Genomic DNA, 26,088 nt, shown 5'->3' on the forward strand with positions numbered 1-26,088 from the left:
TTTCCTCCTTTCTCTTGTGGGCATTTAGTGCTAAAAATTTCCCTCTGCACACTGCTTTAAATGTGTCCCAGAGATTCTGGTACTTTGTGTCTTCGTTCTCATTGGTTTCAAAGAACATCTTTATTTCTGCCTTCAATTCATTATCCAGTAGTCATTCAGGAGCAGGTTGTTCAGTTTCCATGTAGTTGTGCGGTTTTGAGTGAGTTTCTTAATCTTGAGTTCTAATTTGATTGCACTGTGGTTTGAGAGACTGTTAAGATTTCTATTCTTTTGCATTTACTCAGGAGTGATTTACTTCCAATTATGTGCTCAGTTTTACAATAAGTGCGATGTGATGCTGAAAAGAATGTATATTGTGTGGATTTGTGATGGAGAGTTCTGTAGATGTCTATAAGGTTCTGTAGATGGTTCTCCTGAATACAGCACACTGATGCGTTTTAACTCTTTATCCAGCTTGCCAGTCTGTGTCTTTTAATTGGGGCATTCAGCCCATTTACTTTTAAGGTTAATATTTTTATGTGTGAATTTGATCCTGCCATTATGATGCTAGCTCATTGTTTTGCCGGTTAGTCGATGCAGTTTTTTCAGTGTTGATAGTATTTATAATTTGATTGTACTTTTCTATGTTTAGTGCTTCCTTCAGGAGCTCTTATAAGGCAGGCTGGTGGTGAGAAAACCTTTCAGCAGTTGCTTGTCCTTAAAGGATTTTCTCCTTTGCTTATGAAACTTAGTTTATCTGTATATAAATCTCTGGGTTGAAAATTCTTTAAGAATGTTGACTATTGGCCCCGACTCTCTTCTGGCTTGTACAGTTTCTGCCAAGAGATCTGCTGTGAGTCTGAGAGGCTTCCCTTTGTGGGTAACCTGAACTTTCTCTCTGGCTGCCCTTAGTATTTTTTCCTTCATTTCAACCCTTGTGAATCAGACAGGGGTTGCTCTTCTCGAGGATTATCTTTGTGGTGTTCTACTTATTTCTTGAATTTAAATGTTGGCCTGCCTTGCTAGGTTGGGGAAGTTCTCCTGGATAATATCCTAAAGAGTGTTTTTTTAGGCCAGGTGTGGTGGCTCGTGCCTCTAATCCCAGTACTTTGGGAAGCCGAGGTGGGTGGATCACAAGGTCAAGAGATCAAGACCATCCTGGTCAACATTGTGAAACCTGTCTCTACTAAAAATACAAGAAATTAGCTGGGCATGGTGGTGCGTGACTGTAATCCCAGCTACTCGGGAGGCTGAGGCAGGATAACTGCTTGAACCCAGGAGGTGGAGGCTACAGTGAGCCGAGATGGCGCCACTGCACTCCAGCCTGGGTGACAGAGCAAGACTGCCTCAATGAAATAAATAAAATAAAATAAAACAAAATTCTGGTCTCTCACACTCTGCGTGAATTACTCTCTTTTTTGAGATGGAGTTTCACTCGTTACCCAGGCTGGAGTGCAATGGAACGATCTCGGCTCACTGCAACCTCTGCCTCCTGGGTTCAGGCAATTCTCCTGCCTCAGTTTCCTGAGTAGCTGGGATTACAGGCACACACCACCATGCCCAGATAATTTTTTGTATTTTTAGTAGAGACGGGGTTTCACCATGTTGACCAGGATGGTCTCGATCTCTTGACCTCGTGATCCACCCACCTCGGCCTCCCAAAGTGCTGGGATTACAGACATGAGCCAACGTGCCCGGCCCCTAAAGAGTGTTTTCTAACTTGGTTTCATTCTCCCCAACATTTTCAGGTATGCCAATCAAACTTAGATTCTGTTTTTACATGTAATCCCAGGTTTTTTGGAGGCTTTGTTCATTTCTTTTTACTCTTTAATCTTGTCTTCTAGCTTTATTTCATTGAGTTGATCTCTGAATCTCTGATATCCTTTCTTTTGATTCAGCTATTGAAACTTGTGTATGCTTCATCAAGTTCCCATGCTGTATTTTTCAGCTCCATCAGGTCGTTTATGTTCTTTTCTAAACTGGTTATTCTAGTTAGCATTTCATCAAACTTTTTTTTTGCAGGTTGTTAGCTTCCTTGCACTGGGTTAGTACATGCTCCTTTCACTTGGAGAAGTTTCTTATTACCCACCTTTTGAAGCCTGCCTGTCAATTCATCAAACTCATTTTCTGTGCAGTTTTGTTCCCTTGCTGGTGAGTTGTGATCCCTTGGCAGAGAGGAGGTGTTCTGGTTTTTGGAATTTTCAGCCTTTTTGCACTGGTTTCTTCTCATCTTTGTGGATTTACCTACTTTTGGTCTTTGAAGTTGGTAACCTTTAGATGGGGTCTCTGAGTGGACAGTCTTTCTGTTGATGTTGATGCTACTTCTGTTTGTTAGTTTTCCTTCTAATAGGTGCCTCTGCTGCAGGTCTGCTTGAGTTTGCTCGTGGTCCACTCCAGACCCTGCTTGCTCGGTCACCAGCAGGGGCTAAGATTGTTGCTTGTTTCTTTCTCTTGGAGCTTCGTCCCAGAAGGGTACCTGCCAGATGCCAGCCAGAGCTCTCCTGTATGAGGTGTCTCTCAGCCCCTGCTGGGAGTTGTCTCCCAGTCAGGAAACACAAGGGTCAGGGAGCCACTTGAGAAGGCAGTCTTTTATCAGAGCTCAAACACTGTGCTAGGAGATCCAATGCTCTCTTTAGAGCTGCCAGGCAGAAACATTTAAGTCTGCTGAAGCTGTACCTACAATTGCCCCTTTTTCCAGGTGCTCTGTCCCAGGATGGTGAGGGCTTTATAAGTCCTTGATGGGCTGCTGCCTTTTTTCAGAGAAGTCCTGCCCAGCGAGGAGGGAGTCTAGTTACACAGTCTGCCTGCAGACGCATTGCTAAGCTGCAGGGGTTCTGCCCAGTTCAAGTTTCCGGGCGACTTTGTTTACACAGGCAAGGTTAAAACTGCCTACTCGAGCCTCAGCAATGGCAGATGCTCCTCCTCCCAGGTTGAGCTCAGACTGCTGTGCTGGCTGCAAGAATTTCTAGCCAGTGCATCATAGCTTGCTAGTGTTCATGGGGGTGGGACCCGTCAAGCCAGATCACTTGGCTTCCTAGCTTCAACCCCCTTTTTCATGGGAGTGAACAGTTCTGTCCCATTGGCATTTTAGGCACCACTGGGGTATTAAAAAAAATCTGCTGCTGAGGCTAGGTTGGTGTCTTCCCAAATGGCCACCCAATTTTGTGCTGGAAACCTAGGGCCCCAGTGTTTATGCACCAGAGGAAATCGCCTGGTCTGTGGGTTGTGAAGATCATAAACAGCACAGTATCTGGGCTGGAGTGCCAGGAACAGTCCCCAGTTGCTTCCCTTGGCTAGGAGAGGGAGTTCCTCAGTCCCTTGCACTTCCTGGGTGAGGCATTGCCTCACCCTCCTGCTTCAGCCCGCCCTCCTTGGGCTGCACCCACTGTCTAACCAATCCCAGTGAGATGAACCAGGTACCTTAGTTGGAAATGCGGAAATCACATGCCTGCTGTGTTGCTCTCGCTGGGAGCTGCAGACCAAAGCTGTTCCTATTTGGCCATCTTGTCAGAAAATACCTTTTTTTTTTCCCATTGTGTTATTGTTTTGTAGATCACGTGAGATTTAGGCCTTAAGGGGTTCATTTTGGTGTGTCTTGAAGTTTTGTTTCATGATTTAGCTCTCCTTTGAGCAATTCTTGTAGTGCTTGTTTCATAGTAGTGAAGTCTCAGTATTTGCTTATCTGAAAATAATTTTATCTTTCCTTCATTTATGAAGCTTAGTTTCACTGGATACAAAATTTTTGGCTAACAGTTATATTGTTTAAGGAGGCTAAAACTAGAACTCCAATTTCTTCTACCTTGTAGCTTTTCTGCTGAAAAATCTGCTGTTAATTTGATAGGTTTTCCTTTCCAGGTTACCTGACAGTTTTGCTTCACAGCTCTTCAGATTCTTTCCTTCATCTTGGCTTTAGATAACCTGATGAGTATGAATTATCTTTTTGTGATGAATTTTCCAAGTGTTTTGTGAGCTTCTTGTATTTGGATGTCTAGGTCTCTAGCAAGGCCAGGAAAGTTCTCCTCAATTATTTCCTCTAAGAATTCCAAAATTTTAGTTTATTCTTCTTCCAGAGGAACACCAATTTACTGCTAGGTTTGAAGGCTTTGTTCTTTTTTCATTGTCTTTCTTCTACTCGTTCACTTCAATTGTTGAAACTCTCCAGTGTACTTTGCAGTTCTCTAAGTGCGTCATTTATTTTCAGAAGTTGTAATTGTTTTTTACTGATGCTATGTGTTTGGAGATTTTTTCGTTCCTATCCTGTATTTTTAAAAAATTCCTTTAAATTGGTTTCCACCGTTCTCTGGTACCTCCATAAGTAGCTTAACAATCGACCTTCTAAATTATTTTCCTGGCAATTCAGAGGTTTATTCTTAGTTTGCATCCACTGCTGGGGAACTAGTGTAATTTTTGAGGGTGTTAAAAGAACTTTGTCCTATTACCAGAATTGTTTTTCTGGTTCCTTCTCATTTGGGTAGGCTATGTCAGAGAAAAGATCTAAGGCTCAATGACTGCTGTTCAGGTTCTTTTGTCCCACAGGGTAATGCCTTGATGTGGAGCCCTCCCCTTTTACCCAGGGATGGGGCTTCCTGAAACCCAGAAGGTAGAGATTGTTATTGCTCTTCTAGGTCTAGCCACCCAGTGGCAGTGCTGAACTCTGGGCTAGTACTAGACAGTGTCTGCAAAGACTCCTGTGCTGTGATCTATCTTCAGGTCTCTCAGCCTGGATACCAGTACCTGCTCCATTGGATGTAGCAGGGGAGATAGGTGGAGTCTGTGAGGGTCCTTGGTTGCAATTTTTGTGTGTGTGTGCATTTTCTTAAATGCTAATTATGCTAGCAATAAACTTGTCATGTGGACAGACTCAGAACCTCTGATTAGCCAGGATGTTACAGGTGGTGGAATTAGCTGCTGTTTGCTTCTTTCTTGAAGCAGGGTGGTTCTATTATGCATTGCTGTAATGGCTTACATTGGTTGGTCTGCAGCTAGGAGGTGATGCTTTCAAGACAGGTGTGCATTCAGCAAGAACACCTGAATAAGTATTTCTCATGTGATGGCTGGGATCACAGAATTCCCCCAAAGTTATGTCTTTTGTCTTTGGTTACCAAGGTGAGTAGAGAAGAACCATCAGGTGGGGACAATGTTAGGCGTGTCTGAGCTCAGACTCTCCTTGGGAGAAGCTTGGTGAGACTGCTGTGGGAGATGGTGGTGTGGTATTCAGGCCAATATATCTTGCCCCAGGCTACAAGCCTCCCCAATGAGAATGTAAGCAGGGCTTTTAGGCCCTACCCCCATCCCAACTGCTGTGACTTCTGTGCCCGTATAGCTGTACTTCCCATTCATCAACCCCCAGATTTTGACCAGAAAAGTTCACACTCAGTCAAAATTATTATAAAGTTCAGATGGAAGTTTCCTTCTCCCTGTGGTCCTTCCCCTATTCCCCTCACAGCTCACCCCTTCTGACTGTGTGAGACAGTCAGAAATGGCTTTCCTGAGGCCCACAAGTGCCCACAGGGCCCTTCCCACTGGTTCTTCTACCTTTGTATTTCACTTGGCTCTCTAAATTTGTTTCAGCTCTAGATAAGGTTAAATCTTCCTGTGATCTGGATTTTCAGGTTCCTCTGTGAAGATGTGTGTTCAGAGGTGGACATTCTCCCTCTCACACTTTGGGCACTCATAGTTTTTTAGTTGTCTCATGCACCTTGCAGTGGCAAGCCACTTCCTTCAAAAGGATGGGAATTTTTTTGGTTTTCTTCTGTGGTAGATCTTGGAGCGAAAGTTCATAATGTGAGACTCCACATGCTGTTCCATCCGAGTGGGAGCTATGACTTAGTCCTGCCTCCTAGCTACCATTTACCCTAGTTATCCCTCAGCACTGGATAATCTTGAAGCTTACTTCAGTAAGAGTTAAAGGCTGAAACAGTTTTAAAATACCTAGGTACAAATTAATGAAATACCCAGGCAATAGAATTATACAAAAAAATGGAAGACTGACTTTGTTTCTTTACAGCTCACAACGTTTCTAGGAAATCTCTGTTAAAGCACCGGCTATACACAAGCTAAAATAAGAGGAACTTCAGTGACTATATACAAAAAGTAGCACAGTCTCTTCAAAAATAGTTTGGAAGAGTCCCTAAACAGGTAACTACAGCCTTTAACAAAAATGGCAAACATTGGACAAGGGAAAGAAACCAATTTCTAGAGTTACCTCATTATAATATTTAAATGTTAACTTTTCACCAACAACAAAATCTTACAAAGAATATAGAAAAACAGAAAAATATGGTATGTCAATGGGGAAAAAAATGAGTTAAATCATCTCTCAGAACTTTAGACATTAGACTTACTAGACAAATACTTTTTAAACCAACTTTTATATCTATAATATGTATATACCTACGACAGAACATTAGAACACATGATACAGAAACTTTGAAAAACAGCAAAGACAAATAGAGAAATCAACAGTTATAGTGGAGGTACCAACACACCTCTATATGTAACTGACAGATCAAGAAGGCAGAAAATTAGTACTACTATAGTTTAAACCAAGAGCAACATCAATCATGTGTATTTTTTATTTGTAAAATATAACAACAGCAGTTATATACATTTTGTCAGGATCACATGGTGTATTTACCAAGATGTGTCACATTCTGAGAAATAAAACAGACCTTGAGAAATGAAACCTAGTAAACAGGAGCATGAAGGAAGATGACCAAATAGAAGGCTCCATCTGTCTTCCATGCCCACAAGCACAACAAATTTAACAACTATCTACACCAAAAGAAACTTTGTAAGAACAAAAACTCAGGTTAGCACACCTGCTTTTAACTTCCTACCACTGAAAAAGGCACTCACAATATAAGGTAAGCGTCTTGAATTGCCAACATCAACCTTCCTTGATTACCTGGCTGCAGCCGCGTGGCACAGAGAATCTGTGTAACTGGGAAAGAAAGGCACAGCACAGCAATTGTGCCACTTTGCATTGGAATGTAGTGCTGCCAACACCAGGCAGAACTTAGCTAACTTCAACAGAGGAAACATTTAGACCAGTCCTAACCAGAGGGGACTTGCACATCCCAGTGGTTGGAATTTGATTTCTAGTAGGCATCAACACCAGGGCTACAGTGCTCTGCAGCCCTAAATACACTTGAAAAGCAGTCTAAGCCACAAGAACTGCAACTCCTAGGTGACTCCTGGTGTTGAGTTGGGCTCAAAGTGGTAGACTTAAAAGGCACACAAGCTACTGAGATGCCAGCTGGCATAACTAAGGGCTTGCACCACCCCTCCTGCAACCTCAAACAGCACAGCTCATTGCTCCAAGGGAACCACCTTCCACTTGAGGAGAGGAGAGGGAAAAAGACTCTCCTTAAGTAGAGTTTGTCTTGCAACTTGGATAAGAGCTCAGCTCCACTAGGCGAGGGCACTGGGCAGAGTTGTGATGCCCCCATTTAGGCCCTAGCTCCTGAAGGACATTTCTAGACACATGCTTGGCCAGAAGGTAACCATGTTCCTTGAAAGAAAGAACCCAGTCCTGGGAGGACCCATCACTAGCTAACTTAAGATACCTTGGGCCCTGAATAACCACAAGTGATATACAGGTAGTAAGCCGCGGGCCTTTGGTGACATTCAGAGATGTGTTGGCTTCAGGTGAGACCTAGCACATTCCCAGTTGTGGTGACAATAGTGACAGACTCCTGTTTGAGAAAAGCAGAGTAAAAAGTTAAGGGAACTTTGAACTACACTTCTCTCAAATAACAATGAGTTACAAGACAGTACTTGCAAGTCTTCTGGTAACCTCGAATCAAAAAACATACAACAGATACACAAAACATAACAAGAAAGAAATTAAATCATACTGAAGGAGGAAAACAGGAAAATTAGTTGGGCAGACAACTAAAAACTGGTCTTTGGTAGAACTCCTTTAAAGAAGCCGCCTGAAAAAAAATCTGCAGGCACAGATAAGGAAACTTGCACAAACAGAAACAAGGACCAACATAACAACACTTATAAGGGAACAAGAAACACAGAAACACCTTTGTCCTTTGTATAACCAGCGGGCTTCCAGGAAACAGTCTCTTCCTTCGTGGGCATGTACATGGTGGGCACTTTCCTTTCCTTTTTTGGACATGCTTTGTGTAAGCCAAGCCTCTATGAATCATTACTTCAGCCTCTGGTCCCAGGCCAAGCAGAGTAACACTTTCTTCAAGAACAGGCAGCACATCCTTTTCCTTCCCAGTCCAGAAAAATTCTGGAACCAGTCTCGTATTTGGCAACCCATTCAGATGCCCTTCTCTGCTGTGGAGAGCTTTCTTCTTTCACTTATTAAACTTTCACTCCAACTTCACCCTTTCTATACACACTCCTTAATTGTCTTGGTCATGAGACAAATAAGTTCCTGTGATACCGCACAATGAGACTGCTTGTTGTAATGCATTGTTGAGGCTGTAACAATACCACCAAAAAAATCACCTTCACTGAACAACACTGAATTTAACTGAACTAAATTCTCCAATCAAAATATGCTGAATGCTTCAATGGATATAAAAAAACAAGACCCACTGATCAGCTGCCTAACATACTTCACCTATAAAAAACCCATATAGACTGAAAACAAAGGGATAAAAAAAGATATTCTATATCAATAGAAACCCAAAAAAAGAATAGCTATACATATATCAGATGAAATAAATTTCAAACAAAAACTATAAAAAGAGACAAGTCACTCCATAATAGGTCAATTAAGAAGATAAATAATAATTTTAAATATATATGCACCTAATACTGAAGTACTCAGACTTACAAGGCAAATATTATTATAGCTATAGAGACAGACCCCAAATGATAAAAGCTATAGACTTCAACACCCTACTTATAGCATTAGACAGATCTTCCAGACCACCCCCCACCCAAAAAAATATCAACAATACTGGAATTGCTCTGCACTACAGACCAAATGACCCTAATAGATACTTAAGAACATTCTGTCCAACAGCTGCAGAATACACATTCTTTTCATCAGAACATGAATCATTCTCAAGGATAGACCATCTGGTAGGTCACAAAAAAGTCTTAAAACATTCACACACACACACACACACACACACACACACGAAATACTATTAAGCATCTTCTCTGACCAAAATGGAATAAAAGTAGGAATCATTAACAAGACACATTTTGTAAACTAAACAGACCCATGGAAACTATTATTCTCCTGAATGAGCCAAATGAAGTAATTTAAAAAGAAACTTAAAAACTTCTGAAAACAAATGATAATGGAAACACAACATACCAAAACCTGTGGGATCCAGTGAAAGCAATACTAAGAGGGAAGTTTATAGCTATAAATACCTACATCAAAAAAGAACAATTTCAAACAAACCACCTAATAATGCATCTTTAATAACCAGAGAAGAGGCTGGGCCTGGGGGCTCACGTCTGTAATCCTACCACATTGGGAAGCCGAGGTGGGCGGATCACCTGAGGTCAGGAGTTTGAGACCAGCCTGACCAACATAGTAAAACCCTGTATCTACTAAAAATACAAAATTAGCAAGGTGTGGTGGTGCATGCCTGCAATGGCAGCTACTCAGGAGGCTGAGGCAGGAGAATTGCTTCAATCTGGGAGGTGGAGATTGCAGTGAACCAAGATCAGATCATTGTACTCCAGCCTGGGCAACAAGAGCAAAACTGTCTCAAGAAAAAAAAGAAAAACTAGGGAAGATAAATCCCAATCTAAAATGAGTAGAAAAGTAGTACAAAGAAAGAAACAATAAAGATTAGAGCATAAAAAAATTGAAATGAAGAATATAAAAGATGAAGCAAAAAGTTGCTTTTTGAAAAGTTAAACAAAACTGACAAACTTTTAGCCAGACTAAGGAAAAAAAAATATAAGTAAATAAAATCAGAGGAGAAAAAGGTGACATTACAACTGATACCACAGAAATTCAAAGGATCACAATTTCTACTATGAAGAACCATGTGCCAATAAATTGAAAAATCTAAAAAAATGAATGTCTAGAAACATACAATCTATCAAGATGGAATCAAGAAAAAATTTAAAATCTGAACCAACAAATAAGAGGTCATGACACCAAGGCCATGATAAAAAAGTCTTCCTGTAAAGAAAGGCCAGGAAGTGAGGGCTTCACTGCTGAATTCTACCAAATATTTAAAGAGCTAATTAATATCAATCTCACTCACACTATTCTGAAAAATAGATTATAAAGGAATACGTCCAAACTCATTCTATGAGGATGGTATTATTCTGATACCAAAACCAGACAAAGACATATCAGGAAAAGAAACTGACAAGCCAGTATTACTGATGAATATTGATGCAAAAGTCAAGGCTGGTTGTGGTAGCTCATACCTGTAATCCCAGCATTTGGGAGGCTGAGGCAGGAGGATCACCTGAAGGCAGGAGTTTGAGACCAGCCTGACCAACATAGTGAAACCTCATCTCTGCTAAAAATACAAAAATCAGCCAGGCATGGTGATGTATGCCTATAATCTCAGCTTCTCGGGGAGGTTGAGGTGAGAGAATTGCTTGAACCCAGGAGGCAAATGTTGCAATGAGCCAAGATCATACCACTTGTACTCCAGCCTGGGCAACAGAGCAAGACTGTCTAAAAAAAAATAAAATAAATCTACAACAAAATACTAGCAAGTCAAATTCTAATATATTAGAAAGATCATTCATTATGACCAAGTAGGAGTTATCCCTGTGATGCAAAGATGGTTCAACATATGCAAACTGATCAATGAGATACATAATATCAACTGAATGAAGGACAAAAACCATATAATCATTTCAACTGATGCTGAAAAAAAATTTCATAAAATTCAGCATCCCTTCCTGATATAAAATAAAAGCCATATATGACAGACCCACAGCTAGTATCATACTGGATAAAAAACTGAAAGCATTTTCTCTAAAATCTGCAACGTGACAAGGATGCCCACCGTCACTATGGTTATTCAACGTAGTACTGAAAGTCTTAGCTAAAGCAATTAGACAAGAGAAGGAGATAACAGGCATTCAAATTGGAAAGGAATGAGTCAAATTATCCTTGTTTGCAGATGATATGATCTTATATTTGAAAAAAATCGAAAGACCTCACCCCAAAAAAACTATTAGAAGCGATAAAGTCAGTAGAGTTGCAGGATACAATATCAGCACACAAAAATTAGTAGCATTTTTATATGCAAACGGTGAACAATCTGAAAAAGTAATCAAGAAAGTCATCTCATTTACAATAGTCACACAAAAAATTAAATATCTGGGAATTAACTAAAGGAAGTAAAAGATCTCTAAAATGAAAGTTTTGAAATAGATAAAAGCAATTCAATACACTAAAAAACGAAAAATTCCATCTTCATGGATCAGAAGGATCAATATTGTTAAAATGTCCATACTAAATATTGTTAAAATGTCCATACTACCAAAAGCAATCTACAGACTCAATGCAATCCCTACCAAAATGCCAAAGACATTCTTAGAATTCCTGAAAGACCCAGAATAGACAAAACAATCCTAAGTGGGGGGAAAAAAACCTAGAGGAATTACATTACATGACTTCAAATTATACTACAGAGCTATAGTAACCACAGTAAGGTACTAGCATTAAAACAGATACGTAAGGCCAGTGGAACGCAATGGAGGACCCAGAAACAAATCCATACATCTGCAGTGAAATCATTTTTGACAAAGGTACCAAGAACACACATTGGCAAAAGAACAGTCTCTCCAATAAATGGTGCTAGAAAAACTGGATAGCTACATGTAGAAGAATAAAACTAGACCACTATTTCTCAACAGATAAAATCAAAATGGATTAAAAACTTAAATATAAGTCCTCAAACTATGAAACTACTACAAGAAAGCATTGGAGAAACTTCAAAACACTGAACTGGACAAAGATTTCTTGAGTAATATCCCATGAGCACAGAAGACCAAACCAAACATGGACAAATAAGATCCACATCAAGTTAAAAAGCCTCTGCCCAGCAAAGGAAACAATCAACAAAGTGAAGAGACAGCCTACAGAATGGGAGAAAATATTTGCAAACTACTCATCTGACAAGAGATTGATAAACAGAGTATATAAGTATTTCAAACAAATAGGAAAAAATTCTAATTATCTGATCCAAAAATGGGCAAATAATCCGATCCAAAACAATGTCTCTAAAGAAGACATACAAATGGTAAACAGGTATATGAAAAGGTGTTCAATATGACTGATCATCAGAGAAATGCAAATCAAAATCACAATGAGATATCTCATTTCCATTAAAATGGCTTTTATCCATTTTTTTTTTTCCAGGAAACAAATGCTGGAGAAGATATGGAGAAAAGGAAACCCTGTTATAGTGGTGGAGAAAATGGAAATTAGTACAATCACTCTGGAGAACAGTTTCAAGGTTCCTTGAAAAGTGAAAGCTATCACATGACCAGCATTCCCACTTCTAGGTATATACCCACGAAACAGGAATCAGTATGTTGAGGACACATCTGAACTCCCATGTTTACTGCAGCACTATTAACAACAGCCAAGATTTGGAAGCAAAGAATCCATCAACAGATGAATGAATAGCACATATGCAAAATGATTTACTATTCAGCCACAAAAAAGAGAGTAAGATCCATTCATGTACAACAACATGGATGCAATGGAAGTCATTGTGTTAAATGAAGTAAGCCAGGAAGAGAAAGACAAACTTCACATATTCTTACTTACTTGTGGGAGCTAAAATTTGAATTATTGAACTCATGGAGATAGCAGAAGGAAGGTTATCAAAGGGTGGGAAAAGTAGTGAGGGAGGTGGAGGGGATATGGGAATGTTTAATGAGCACAAAAGAAAAAAAAAAGACACAAAACCTTGTATTTGCTAGCATAACAGGGTGATTTCAGTCAAATATAACTCAATTGTACATTTTAAAATAAGTAAAAGGTTATAAATGGTTTGTAACACAAACCATTTAGATAAATAAACTTTTTTTTTTTTTTTTTTTTTGAGATGGAGTTTCGCTCTTGTTACCCAGGCTGGAGTGCAATGGCCCGATCTCCGCTCACCGCAACCTCTGCCTCCTGGGTTCAGGCAATTCTCCTGCCTCAGCCTCCCAAGTAGCTGGGATTACAGGCACACGCCACTGTGCCCAGTTAATTTTTTGTGTTTTTAGTAGAGACGGGGTTTCACCATGTTGACCAGGATGGTCTCGATCTCTTGACCTCGTGATCCACCCACCTTGGCCTCCCAAAGTGCTGGGATTACAGGCGTGAGCCACCGCGCCCGGCGATAAATAAACATTTATAAAAAGATAAATGTTTAAAGTTATGGATACCCCATTTACCCTGGTACAATTATTATGTATTGCATGCCCATATCAAAGTATCTCATGTAACTCATAAACATATACACCTAGTATTTACCCACAAAAATTAAAACAAAACTAGTAAACATACAAAATATGCCCTAAGAACATAATTGGAATTAAACTAGGAATCAACAACAGAAATATACTTGAAAAACATCCAAATACTTGAGGATTAAACTGCAAAGTTCTAAATAACAAATAGGTCAAAGATAAGTCTCCAGGTAAATGTAAATACTTCAAAGGAAACTGAAGTACGTCTTCAGAGAATTTGTGAAATGCAGTACAAGTGGTGCTTGGAAGAAATTTTTTTTTTTTTTGAGACCGAGTTTCGCTCTTATTACCTACCCAGGCTGGAGTGCAATGGCGCGATCTCGGCTCACCGCAACCTCCGCCTCCTGGGTTCAGGCAATTCTCCTGTCTCAGCCTCCTGAGTAGCTGGGATTACAGGCATGTGCCACCATGCCCAGCTAATTTTTTGTATCATTAGTAGAGACGGGGTTTCACCATGTTGACCAGAATGGTCTCGATCTCTTGACCTCGTGATCCACCCGCCTCGGCCTCCCAAAGTGCTGGGATTACAGGCTTGAGCCACCGCGCCCGGCCCTGGAAGAAATTTAAAGTATCAAGGACATGTGCTAGAAAAGAAAGACCTAAAAGCAATAATCTAATCTTCCATTTTAAGAAACTAGAAAAAAGCCAGAAAGGTAAACCTAAGTCAAGCACAAACAAGCAACAATTATAGAAAATCAACAATAACAAAATCTGATTCTTCATAAACATCAATATAATTGATAAACCTATAGCCAGACCAAAAAAGGGAGACATAAGACACAAAATGTTCTTCAGAAATGAAACAGTTCCATCATTACTACTAATCCTATAGCTGTTTAAAAGAAAATGATTATGAGCAACTCCATGACCACTAGTTTGGTAACTTCGATAAAATGAACCGATCCTTTGAAAGAAACCTCCAAAAACTCACACAAGGAGAGAGAAACAAACATGAATAGGCCTATACGTGTTTTTTAAATTGGATCAATAAAGTAATAACTGTCCAAAAAAGGAAGGACAAGGCTGAAAACCCAGATGATCACACTGGGGAATTCTGTCAAACATTTGAGGAAGAACTGACACAAATTCTCTATGCGCTTTTCCAGAAGACAGAAGCAGAGTACACATTTCCTAATGCATGCTATGAGGACAACACTGCCCTAACTCCCAAAACTACAAAAGTATATTACAAAAGAGTATATTACAAAAGAAAACAACAGATTAAAAAAAAAAAAATCAGAGATGCAAAAATTTTCAATATAAAAATGTATTAAAAATGTACACCCCACCCAACTAGGAATTACGACAGATAAGCATGGCTGATTCAAAAAGCAAAAATCAATTTACCACATCAACAAGATAAACAACAAAAATGACATAATCATATCAATAGTTGATGAAAAGCCATAAGGTTAAGAAATGGGGCAGAGGGAGGAAGCCATTCAAATTGAGATAGAATAAACAAAACTGCCTTTCTGCAGATTAAGTGATCGTTGTTTATTTGCAGACAACATGACTATCTACCCAAAAGAACCAACAAAAATCTCTTTGAACTGAGATTATAGCAAAGTTGTACAACATGATGTTAATATTAAGCCAATTATCTTTTTGTATATTAGCAATGAGCAACTGGATTTAAATTAAAAAAACACGAAAGCACTTATATAGCACTCAGTAAAAAGAACTATATGACAAAACTATACATTTCTAATGAAAGCAAAAAAAAAAAGTGGATAGGAAGCCTCAATATTGTTAAGATGTCAGTTCTACCCAATTTGAACAACAAATTCAATAATCACAATAAAAATCCTACCAAGTTATATTAAAAAAAGCCTAACACCTACATGACAAAAAAGGCAAAAGACCAGATGGTCATCAATACAATACAGTCACAGAATTGATACCACCTGACATGAAGACTTAATGTAAAACTACAGTAATCAAGACAGTGCAGTATTTGAGAAAGAATAAGATAAAACAGGACAGAAAACCCAGAAATAAACCCTGACAAATGTAAGCAACTGAACTTTCACAAATGACTAATTCCTGCCTCAGCCTTCTGATTAGCTGAGATTACAGGCATGCACCACAACGCCCAGATAATTCTGTATTTTTAGTAGAGACACGGTTTTTCCATGTTGGTCAGGCTGGTCTCAAATTCCAAACTTCAGGTGATCCACCTGCCTCAGTCTCCCAAAGTGCTGGGATTACAGGCGTGAGGCACTGTGCCTGGCGGTGAACATACCTTTTTAAGGTGAGAGCACAGGGAGAGGTGGTACTGACTGGAAGACAGTTATGCTCAAATGTTGTCAGGCCATCCTAACGTGGAACATCCTGCAACCCTCCTCTTGCTCACTAAAATTGCTCAATGACCACTCTCCCAAGTGTACTGTGCCCTCTGTGTGTCCAAAGTGTATATTTTACTTTGCAGGTTCTTCCACCACTTCACTGGGGTGGGTTTTCCTCCTCTCTTAATTCCCCAAAAGGTTAGCATTTTAGATGAAGGGTGTATCAGGAGACTCCCCTCAGCACAGAACCACCACAGCTGCTCCACTGACAAACTACACTCCCATAGCTCAGTCTGTCCTCTGGAAGAAGATGACCCAGGGCAGATATTCATCAGACACTCCAACATAAGGCTACTGTGGGCATCCTGGGTTGTCCCAGACAATTCTGAAACCCAGGACCAGGAAAAGGCAGGAGGGTTGGCTGAGGATACATCACTCTTTGAAGTTTCCATAGGGGAATCTCAACCCAAAGACATTCTGATGAAATGTCTGTGCTTAGGTAAAATAAGAGGAGGAGAGGCAAAAAGATTTTTATACGGTGGTCAGGAGATTATTCTCTGCTTTTCTTTTATGTAAAGTATTCAGAAAAAAAATCTAATGTCTTAAAAGTTGCCATCCGTTACTCACTGAAACAAGTGACAAAATAGCATCCATTCAAAATATCACATGAAACAGAGTTGATAATATTGTTGTGAACTGGAGAGGGAAAGCAGCATTTTGGAACGTGAAAAGGAAACTGGGATTTGGGGAATTTATTGCCAGCCTTAGGAGGAGGTGGGTGGGGAGACAAGATGGTGGATTTGAGACTCTGTTTTTTATACATTTTGAAGAGTCAGAGAAAAACAGGTGACCCCACAGATCACAACTGCTCCTCCACACAAACCCTGCATACCAAGTAAAAATTTTCCTCCAATGACCCTTCCGTCATAACCACACAATCTGAGGGCGTCATGGGGCTGTGAGCACAGAGCTTCCCAGAGGGCCTTGGGCCAGGCCAAGTTTACTGGAGCAGTGACAGGATGCCTGGGGTCCCAGCTACTGGCACAGCCTCACCCTGCACTGGAAGGCACGGAGGGCTGAGCTGCACCACGGGACTCTGTAGCTGACCAAATGGAGGGCTCGGTCTGGCCTGAGCCAATTCTGCCTAGTTCCAATCGGCCCCCTCCCCGTGTTAGCATACCCATCCTGCACACTCACCATTTCCCAACTTCTAGAGTGTCCCTGCGTCTTTTCTAGAATGTCGCAGTACCTGCAGTCAGGTCACAGAGCAACAGAAAATGCAGCAGAGTCATCTGGAGCCTCCTTCATCAGAGGACATGGAGCAGTGAAGACAAGACCCTGAGCTCTGCCACCACTGGGCTCTTAAGACAAAGGCTCCACCAAATTGCAGAACGCTACCCGTTCCTCTCTGGCTTGCTGTTGAGCTTCTGACTGGATAGGGCTTCACTTGCCACTGCTCCTTCCCTAAGTGACAAGAAATGTGATCAAATGTGGGGCCCAATGAGGCCAGAATGACGGGTTCTTGGCTTCCTTCCTGTGCTGGGACCTGATCTCACCCAGTAGGTGCTTGTATTTAGGCAGAACTTTGTACTGTTGCCTTCCTGCACACCATGGGGCCTTCCTGCTTTTTCCTCCTGAAGACAGGGGCACAGCATGGACAGGAAATTAGAGACTCATTGTCCAATGGAGTCATCTGTGGCCCCAAGGAAAAATGGGGCCCGGTCAGGCAACAGTGCAACAAGAGGGAGCCAGACTTCTGCAATTTGGGATGAGGCTGTTGGCTCTCTCAGTCTATGCATTTCCTCCCTTCCTCTCCCTTCCCCCTCCTTCCCTCCCTCCCTCCTTCCCTTCCTTCCTTCCTTCCTTCCTCCCTTCCTTTTTTTTTTCTTTGATGGGGTCTCACTCTGTCACCCATGCTGGAGTGCAGTGGCACAATCTCGGCTCACTGCCATCTCCATCTCCTGGGCTCAAACAATCCTCCTGCCTTCCTCAGCCTCTCAAGCAACTGGGACCACAGGTGTGCCCCCATGCCCAGCTAATTTTGTATTTGTTTGTAGAGACAGGGTTTCACCATGTTGCCCAGCTGGTCTTGAACTCCTGAGCTCAAGTAATCTACCTGCCACAGCCTCCCAAAGTGCTGAGATTATGGGCATGAGCCACCATGCCTGGCTGGTCTATGCATTTCAACCAAGAAAATAAAAAGATGCCAACAAGGAACTAAAATTACTAAATGCATAAAAACACTGGAGTTATATGGCAACAACATTCCATAAAGGAATTACAAGGGATGAAAAACAAACATTTGCTATAGCTCAGATAAGGAGCCTGTTTCACCTACAGTTCAAAATGAAAACCCTCCTTCAGAAGGTTAAACATATTCTAAGTTTGAGAGCCAGACTCTGCTGAAATGCAGCCCCAGAAGAGAGGAGTCTCTGGTGATGAGGAAAGAAAGCCTAAGGAGTTAACTCTCTGAGTACAACATGCCCTCCTGTCTTAACAAATTTTCTTATATGATAAAATAAAGCCCCTAAAAAAGACTGACAAGTTCAACTCTACTAAAATTAAGAAGAGTCCATCAAATGGTAGACTAGAATGAAATGAAAAAATAACCTGGAAAAAATATTAATATTTTCAGTCTTTATAAATGAAATTGGAATAGCATGTGAGTATGTTTAAAACGGAAGGGGTAAAAGCAATAAACATACAAATAAATGACTGAGAACCATTTGAAAACACTTTCATAGAAAATGATTGAAACATATTTCACAGAAAATGACCACATTGGAAAAATGCTTAAAACCAATAATCAGTAAAAAGTATATATAGTCACATAGAAATAAAGAAATAAATAAGGCTAAGTATTTGTAAGGAATAAACACATATATATGAAGGGTCAGTTCATCCATACATTCCATTTGCATTTTCTAGCAAATGTGAATTTATCTGCAATTTTAAAACCCAGCACTTTTTTCTCAATGTGTAATAAATTTATGAAGCACTGCCACTTGGGACAAAAGGACACTGTCAACATCAAAAAATAAACTTGTGACAGCTCAAGTCCCATAGCAGTGTAATGGGTGAATAGGGGGACCCACAGCCGTCCACAGCAGTATGTGTGAAACAGATTGAGGCAAAAAAATCACATGAAAAAAGAGGAGAGTCAAGATGGCCAACTAGACACAGCCAGGAAGATCTCTGACTCACAGACCAGACCATCAAGTAGACCAGCACACTACAAACAGATCTTTGGAAAGCAGGCACTGACAGTGGACAGAGAAATGATACAGACCCTAGGCTGAAACGGGAGAAAGGTGGAAACCCCGCACAGGACCAGGCCTCATTTCTGGCCCTGACTGGCTCCCAGGAAAGGGGTAAGATAGGAATGGAGTGGCCCACTCTTGCCATAGGCCTCCAGGATCCTAGCTGCAGGAAACCTACAGCCCCCATAATCACCTGAGCTAGAAAACAACTGCACAGAAAGTTGATAAAGTCAGAATTCTTTCCTGCACAGAGCCCAGAGGTTTGGTGCAGAATTGGCTGCAGTGGAGCATGGTCATGGATGCCCATCCCCCAAACTTACCATACTCCTCACAGCTTTGAAAATATAAATCAAAAATAACATTCTAAGGCCCCTCAGCCATTTGATTGGGCCCCTCATTTCAGCTAAGGGTATTCCAAAGTTAACCTGAAAAACTACTTCAGGCCACAATGGGAAGAGGGAGTTGGACAAGCTTCTTTATACCCTCCTCCCTTTTGGAATTCATGAAAAGCCAACTCGCATTAACGTCAACACAAAACTTAAGTTCTAATAATAAATATTTACAATCTCTTCTCTCTAAAGCCTGCTATCTGGGGGGTTCGTTTGCATGATAAAATCTTGGTTTTCACAACCTCTTCTTGTTACCCAGACATTCCTTTTTGTTGGTAACTCTTTCAACCAATTGCCAATAAGAAAATGTTTAAATCTACCTATGACCTGGAAGCCCCCACTGAGTTGTCCCACCATTCCATATCAATATAAATCTTGCATGTTTTGAAAGATGTATTATATCGCCCTAAAATGCACAAAAGTAAGCTATACCCCCAACTACCATGCCATTAGGACCTCGTTACGTCCTGCAACCTTGGCAAGGAAAATTTCTAAATGGATTAAGACCTGTCTCAGATACATTGGGTTTACAAGTAGTAACCCAAAAGCCCAGGTAACCAAGGCAGAGATGGACAAATTGGATCACATCACGTTAAAAAGCTCCAGTACAGCAAAGCATACAATCAACAAAGTGAAATGACAACCCACTTGAATGGGAGAAAATATTTGCAAACTACTCATCTGACCAGGGATAAATAACCACAATATATAAAATGCTGAAACAACTCTAATAGGAAAAAAACTCTAATAATCTGATCAAAATACGGGCAAGGCTGGGCATGGTGGCTGACACCTGTAATCCCAACATTTTGGGAGGTGAGGTGGATGGATCATGTGAGCTCAGGAATTCAATACCAGCCTGGCCAACATGGTGAAACCCCATATCTACTAAAAATACAAAAATTAGCAAGGTGGGGTGATGCACACCTGTAATCCCAGCTATTCAGGTGGCTAAGGCAGGAGAATCGCTTGAACCCAAGATGCAGAGGTTGCAGTGAGCCAAGATCACACCACTGCACTCCGGCCTAGGTGACAGAATAAGATTCCATCTCAAAAAAAAAAAAATGGGCAAAAGATATGAATAGACAGTTCTCAAGACATACAAATGGAAAACAGGCACATGAAAAGATGCTTTACATCACTGATCATCAAAGAAATGCAAATCAAAACTACAATGAGCCAATGAGATATCATCTCACCCCAGTTAAAATGGCTTAAATCAAAAGACAGGCAAAGCAAATGCTGGCAAGAATGTGGAGAAAAAGGAACTCTTGTATACTGTTGGTGGGAATGTAAATTAGTGCAACCACTATAGAGAAAATTTTAGAGATTCCTCAACTAAAAATTGAGCTGCTATATGATCCTGCTGGGCATATACCCAAAAGAAAGCAAACTAGTATACCAAACAGGTATCTGCACTCCCATGTTTGCTGCAGTGCTGCTTACAAGAACTAAGATGGGGACGCTTAAACCTAAGTGTCCATCAACAAAGGAATGTATAGAGAAAATGTGGTAATATATACACAGGAGGGTACTAATTAGCAAATAAAAAATAAGAAGCATGAGATCCAGTCATTTGCAGCAACATGGACGGAATTGGAGACCATTATGTTAAGTCAAATAAGCCAGGCACAGAAAGACAAATATTGCATGTTCTCACTTATTTGTGGGATATAAAAATCAAAACAACTCAACTCATGGGCACAGAGAGTAGAAAGATGGTTACCGGAGGTGGGGGAAAAGTAGTGGGAAGCTGGAGGAGAGGTGGAGATAGTTAATGGCTACCAAAAAAATAGAAAGAAGTCAAAAAGATATACTGTTTCATAGCACAAAATGACTACAGTCAATCATCATTGTGTAATTTGATTGTAACTCAAAGGATAAATGCCCACTACCCCAGTCTCCATGAGGTCCTTATTTCACTTTGCATGCCTGTATCAAAACCTCTCATGTAATCCATAAATACATACACCTTTTATGTGCCAAGAAAGTTAAAGAAGATAAAAAAAAGGTAGTAACTAACAAATGCTGGCAAGGATATGGAGAAAAGAGAAAACTTGTACACAGTTGGTGGGAATACTAACCTATATAGTAGTACAACTACTATGGAGAACAGTTCGAAGGTTTCTAAAAACACTAAAAAAAAAAAGAATACCTGCCATATGATTTGGCATCCCCCTGCTGGATATACACCCAAAACAAAGAAAACCAGTATATCAAGAGATGGCTGCACTCTGATGTTTGTTGTAGCACTGGTTCACAATAGCCAAAATTTGGAAACAACCTAAGTGTCCATCAACAGATGAATGCATAAATAAAATGTATATACACACAATGGAGTACTATTTAGCCATAAAAAAGAATGAGATCCTGTCATCTGCAATAACATGGGTGAAACTAAAAGTCATTATGCTGAGTCAAATAAGCCAGGCACAGAAAGACAAACATCTCATGTTCTTTTTTTTTTAGATGGAGTTTTGCTCTTGTTACCCAGGCTGGAGTGCAATGGCATGATCTTGGCTCACCTCAACCTCCATCTCCTGTGTTCAAGGAATTCTCCTGCCTCAGCCTCCCAAGTAGCTGGGACTACAGGCGTGTGCCACCAGCCCAGCTAGTTTTTGTATTTTTAGTAGAGACGGGGTTTCACCATGTTGACCAGCATGGTCTCGATCTCTTGACCTCGTGATCCACCCATCTCGGCCTCCCAAAGTGCTGGGATTATAGGCGTGAGCCACCGCGCCCGGCCTCTCATGTTCTTAAGAGAGTAGAAGGATGGTTACCAGAGGTTGGGAAGTGTAATGGGGTGATTGGGGAAGAGGTGGGATAGTTAATGGGTATTTAAAAAACAGAAAGAATAAATTAAGACCTAGCATGTTGCAATGTTATCCACTCTAACTCAGGGAAAGGAAAGAAAAGAAAAAAAAGACCTAGCATGTGACAGCAGAACAGAACAATTAGAGTTAGTAATAATTTAATTGTACACTTTAAATAACTAAGTATAACTGGATTGTTTGTAATACAAAAAATAAAAGCTTGGGATGGGCACCCTATTCTCCATGATGTGATTATTACAGATTGCATCCCTGTATCAAAACATCTCCTGTACCCCATAAATGTATACACCTAGTATGCACCCACGAAAATTTTAAAAAAAAATTAAGAAAAAAACATGGATTAGACTTCAATGTAAAATCTAAAACTATAAAAACCCTAGAGGAAAACAGGACATACCATTATGGACATAATCCTTGGCAAATATTTCATTACAAAGTCTCCAAAAGCAATTACAACAAAAACAAAACTAAAGAAATGGGACCTAAACAAACTAGAGAGCCTCTACACAGCAAGATAAACTGTCAGCAGGGTAAACAGACAACCTATAGAATGGGAGAAAATATTTGCTATTTATGTATCTGACGAAGGTTTAATATCCAGAATCTGTAAGAAATTGAGCAAATCAACAAGGAAAAAAAAACTGCATGAAAAAATGGGCAAGAATATGAACAAACGCTTCTCAAAAAAAGACATATACATGCTCAAGAAGTGTGTGGAAAAAATGCTCAACATCTAATCATTAGAAAAAATCCAATTCTGTCAGAATAACTATTACAAAAAAGTCAGAAAATAACAGATGTTTGTGAGGTTGCAGAGAAAAGGGAATGCTTATACACTGCTGGTGGGGATGTAAATTAGCTTCATTTCCATTGTGGAAAGCATTTTGGAGATTTCTCGAAGACCTTAAAACAGCACTACCACTCAACCCAGCAATCCTATTACTGGATATATATTTCTAGGGAATATAAATCATTCTACCAAAGAGGCCTATGTGTGTGTATATTCACTGCAGCACTATTCACAATAGCAAAGTCATAGAATTAACCTATATGCCCATCAATAGTAAAATGGATAAAGAAAACGTGGTATATTTACCTCAGGGAATATTACACAACCGTAGAAAAGGGCAAAATCACACGCTGCAGCAACATGGATGTAGTTGAAGACCATTATCCTAAGCAAATTAACACAGTGACAGAGAACCAAATACTGCATGTTCTCACTTATAAGTGGGAGCTAAACACTGAGTAACACATAGACACAAAGAGGTAAACAGACACTGGCCATACTTGAAGATGAATAATGGAAGAAGGGTGAGAGTCAAAAAACTACCTATTGGTTACTATGCTCACCACCTGAGTGATAAAATCATTTGTACACCAAATCCTACTGATACAAATTTGACCCATGTCACAACCCTGCACACGTAGCCCCTAAACCTAAAATAAAAGTTGAATAAAAAAAGAAAAATTTGTGAATGATGAAGGTCTGAATATGAAGGTAATAATCTCATGCCTTAAAGTACTATGAAATCTTTTATATATACTGTTTTTTTAAGTTATCTATTTTGGATTTTCATTAAAATGTAAGGACTCATTTATAAATTGACTAAAATACCTTTTACTAAATATTCATATTTGCTTTCACAGTTGTATTTATTTATTATTATTATTATTTTAGACTGGGTCTCACTATGTTGCCCATGCTGAAGTGCAATGGTGCAATTACAGCTCACTATAGCCTGGAACTCTCAGGCTCAAGTGATCCTCCCACCTCAGCCTCCCAAGTTCACAGCTGCAAACCACCAATGCCTGGCTTTTTTTTTTTAGAAGTACAGACAGGGTTTCATCATGTTGCCCAGGCTGGTCTCAAACTCCTGAACTAAAGTAATCTACCCAGATCAGCCTCCCAAAGTGCTGAGATTACAGGGGTGAGCCACTGTGCCCACCCTTATTATTTCAAACAAAATTTAATATATATTTTAAAAAATATATTTTCAGCACAATATTAGTAGTATATTAATAGTAACATTAAGCTACTAAAAATTCAAAAGGTAAAACTATGCAGCCATAAAAAAAGAGCAAAATTCTGCTTCATGATAAACAGATGGTTAATATACAAAAAATAAGAAAAAATAATTAGAACTGTGGTTCACATCTCTGAGCAAAAGTTAGAAAAGATTAGAACACCAGAACTGCACAAAGTCTGTTTATTCACCTGGATAGTGAGCCCATTACTTTAGAGTCTTATTATTTAAACTTAGCATAAAACAATTTATTTCAAAAATTATATATATTTTTTTCAGGTCATATCACTCAATTCACTTGTTTTTAACCAAGAAAAATCTCACATTCAAATCATGGAATAAAATTCTTAAATACTTGCCCAAATGAAAATTATGTGCCAGCAAGATTTTATAAAGATGAACCCCATGCTCCGTGGGTTAAATATGTTCTGAAGCTTGGGGACCACTCTCAAGGTGGAGATGGCCTAAGGGGGTTCATTCCGAGGGAATGAGTGAAGGAAGGCTGTGGAACTGGAAATTTAATTCTGGGAGCTCCATACACCCTATTATCCCCAGCTTACAGTAAGGAAATGCTTTCTTCTCCAGGGTCTCAATTCTCACCAGCGACCAAACACTCTCCCAGAGTCAGGTGAAGGCTCTGATCTGTGAGTCTTTTTTCTGATACCAAATGTGTGGACTTTGCTGAACACCAACTAATTCTCTAACACCTACTAATTGTCCAGCAATTAAATTCTGACACCACTCAGTCTAGCATTCCCCACAAGCTCACAGATCAGTTCCACAACGCTGCCCACACTGCATGTGTCAGCTGCAAGCCCCAGGGGCCCATCTGTCCTTCTGACCAATTGCTTCTAAGTCAAAGGTTCCCATCACCCCTTCCTCATGTTTGATGATGTGAAAAAAAACTACTCCCAGAACTCAGCAAAAACAATTTACTGATGTTTACTAGTTTATTATAAAAGATGTGACTCAGGAACAACTCAATGGAAGAGTTGTAAAGGACAAGCGAACATAGCAGGGGAAGATGGGGTGAGTGGGTAATCCTGTTAAATATCTGCAACTTAAAAAACAACAACAAAAACATTCTTTGTGTTCTCCAGGAACAGCCTGATGAAAACAAACACCTTCTCATTATGACTTAGGTGATGCTTCCTTTACGTATCATCAGGCCAGAAACAGACACTGTGATTTTTTTTTCCTCATAACCAATTAGCTGAACAAATTCGTCTTCAGTGGTCAGAACAAAATACTTGTTATCCAAATTTTCCTTAAGTTTCCCTCCTTCCCTCCAGCCCCTGAACTTTGATACACTCTCAGGCTGAGCCCTCTTTACGCTGACCTCAGGATGAAATGTTCTCTGATCTAGAATCCATCTGGCCCTCTTCCTCTCCCTCAGGATGAAATGTTCTCTGATCTAGAATCCATCTGGCCCTCTTCCTCTCCCCTCCTTTCTAATCTAGTCTGCTCCTTCCTATGAAAGAAAGTCCTTTTCTGCTTAACCTTTAACATGCCTGCAGCTCTTACCCCTGGTGTTTTTCCACATTGCAATACTTAAGAATAAACTACCCTCTTACATAATTCTGAATTTACTTTATTGCAGCAGTCCCCAAACTTTTTGGCACCAGAGACTGGTTTCACGGAAGACGATTTTTCCATGGATGATGGAGATAGTTTGGGGACCAAACTTTCTACTTCAGATCATCAGGCATTATATTCTCATAAAAAGCACACAACCTAGAGCCTTCCCCTGCACAGTTCACAATAGGCTTCATGCTCCTTTGAGACTCTAATGCCACCACTGATCTGACAGGAGGAAGAGCACAGGCAGTAACGTTCGCTCACCTGCCGCTCACCTGCTGCATAGCCTGGATCCTAACAGG

At 40.2% G+C, this 26,088-nt stretch overlaps 1 protein-coding gene and 1 long non-coding RNA gene across 12 annotated transcripts in view; one reads left to right on the plus strand and one right to left on the minus strand.

The window, feature by feature from the left end:
- Positions 1-20,212, plus strand: part of LOC144580419 (uncharacterized) — a 65,452-nt gene extending 45,240 nt beyond the window's left edge. Inside the window, exon 2 of the long non-coding RNA XR_013529911.1 lies at positions 1-20,212. This exon is cut by the window's left edge and continues 39,500 nt beyond it. This is a non-coding gene — a long non-coding RNA (uncharacterized LOC144580419).
- The window catches only part of ZNF670 (zinc finger protein 670), a 66,078-nt gene that overhangs the window by 34,348 nt on the left and 5,642 nt on the right, over positions 1-26,088 (minus strand). For 3 of the 11 annotated variants that reach the window (XR_013529909.1, XR_013529908.1, XM_078357084.1), the window contains exon 2: positions 8,016-17,162. The exons of the other annotated variants lie outside the window; for them this stretch is intronic. Coding sequence is in view for 1 of the 3 variants with exons in the window: in XM_078357084.1 (XP_078213210.1) it covers positions 8,016-8,141 (126 nt within the window). In the remaining 2 variants the exon portion in view is untranslated. The remainder of the gene's footprint in view (positions 1-8,015; positions 17,163-26,088) is intronic. 11 annotated transcript variants of the gene reach the window in all.

This window comes from Callithrix jacchus, chromosome 19 (assembly GCF_049354715.1).
Source record: "Callithrix jacchus isolate 240 chromosome 19, calJac240_pri, whole genome shotgun sequence".
Lineage (NCBI taxonomy): Eukaryota > Metazoa > Chordata > Mammalia > Primates > Cebidae > Callithrix > Callithrix jacchus.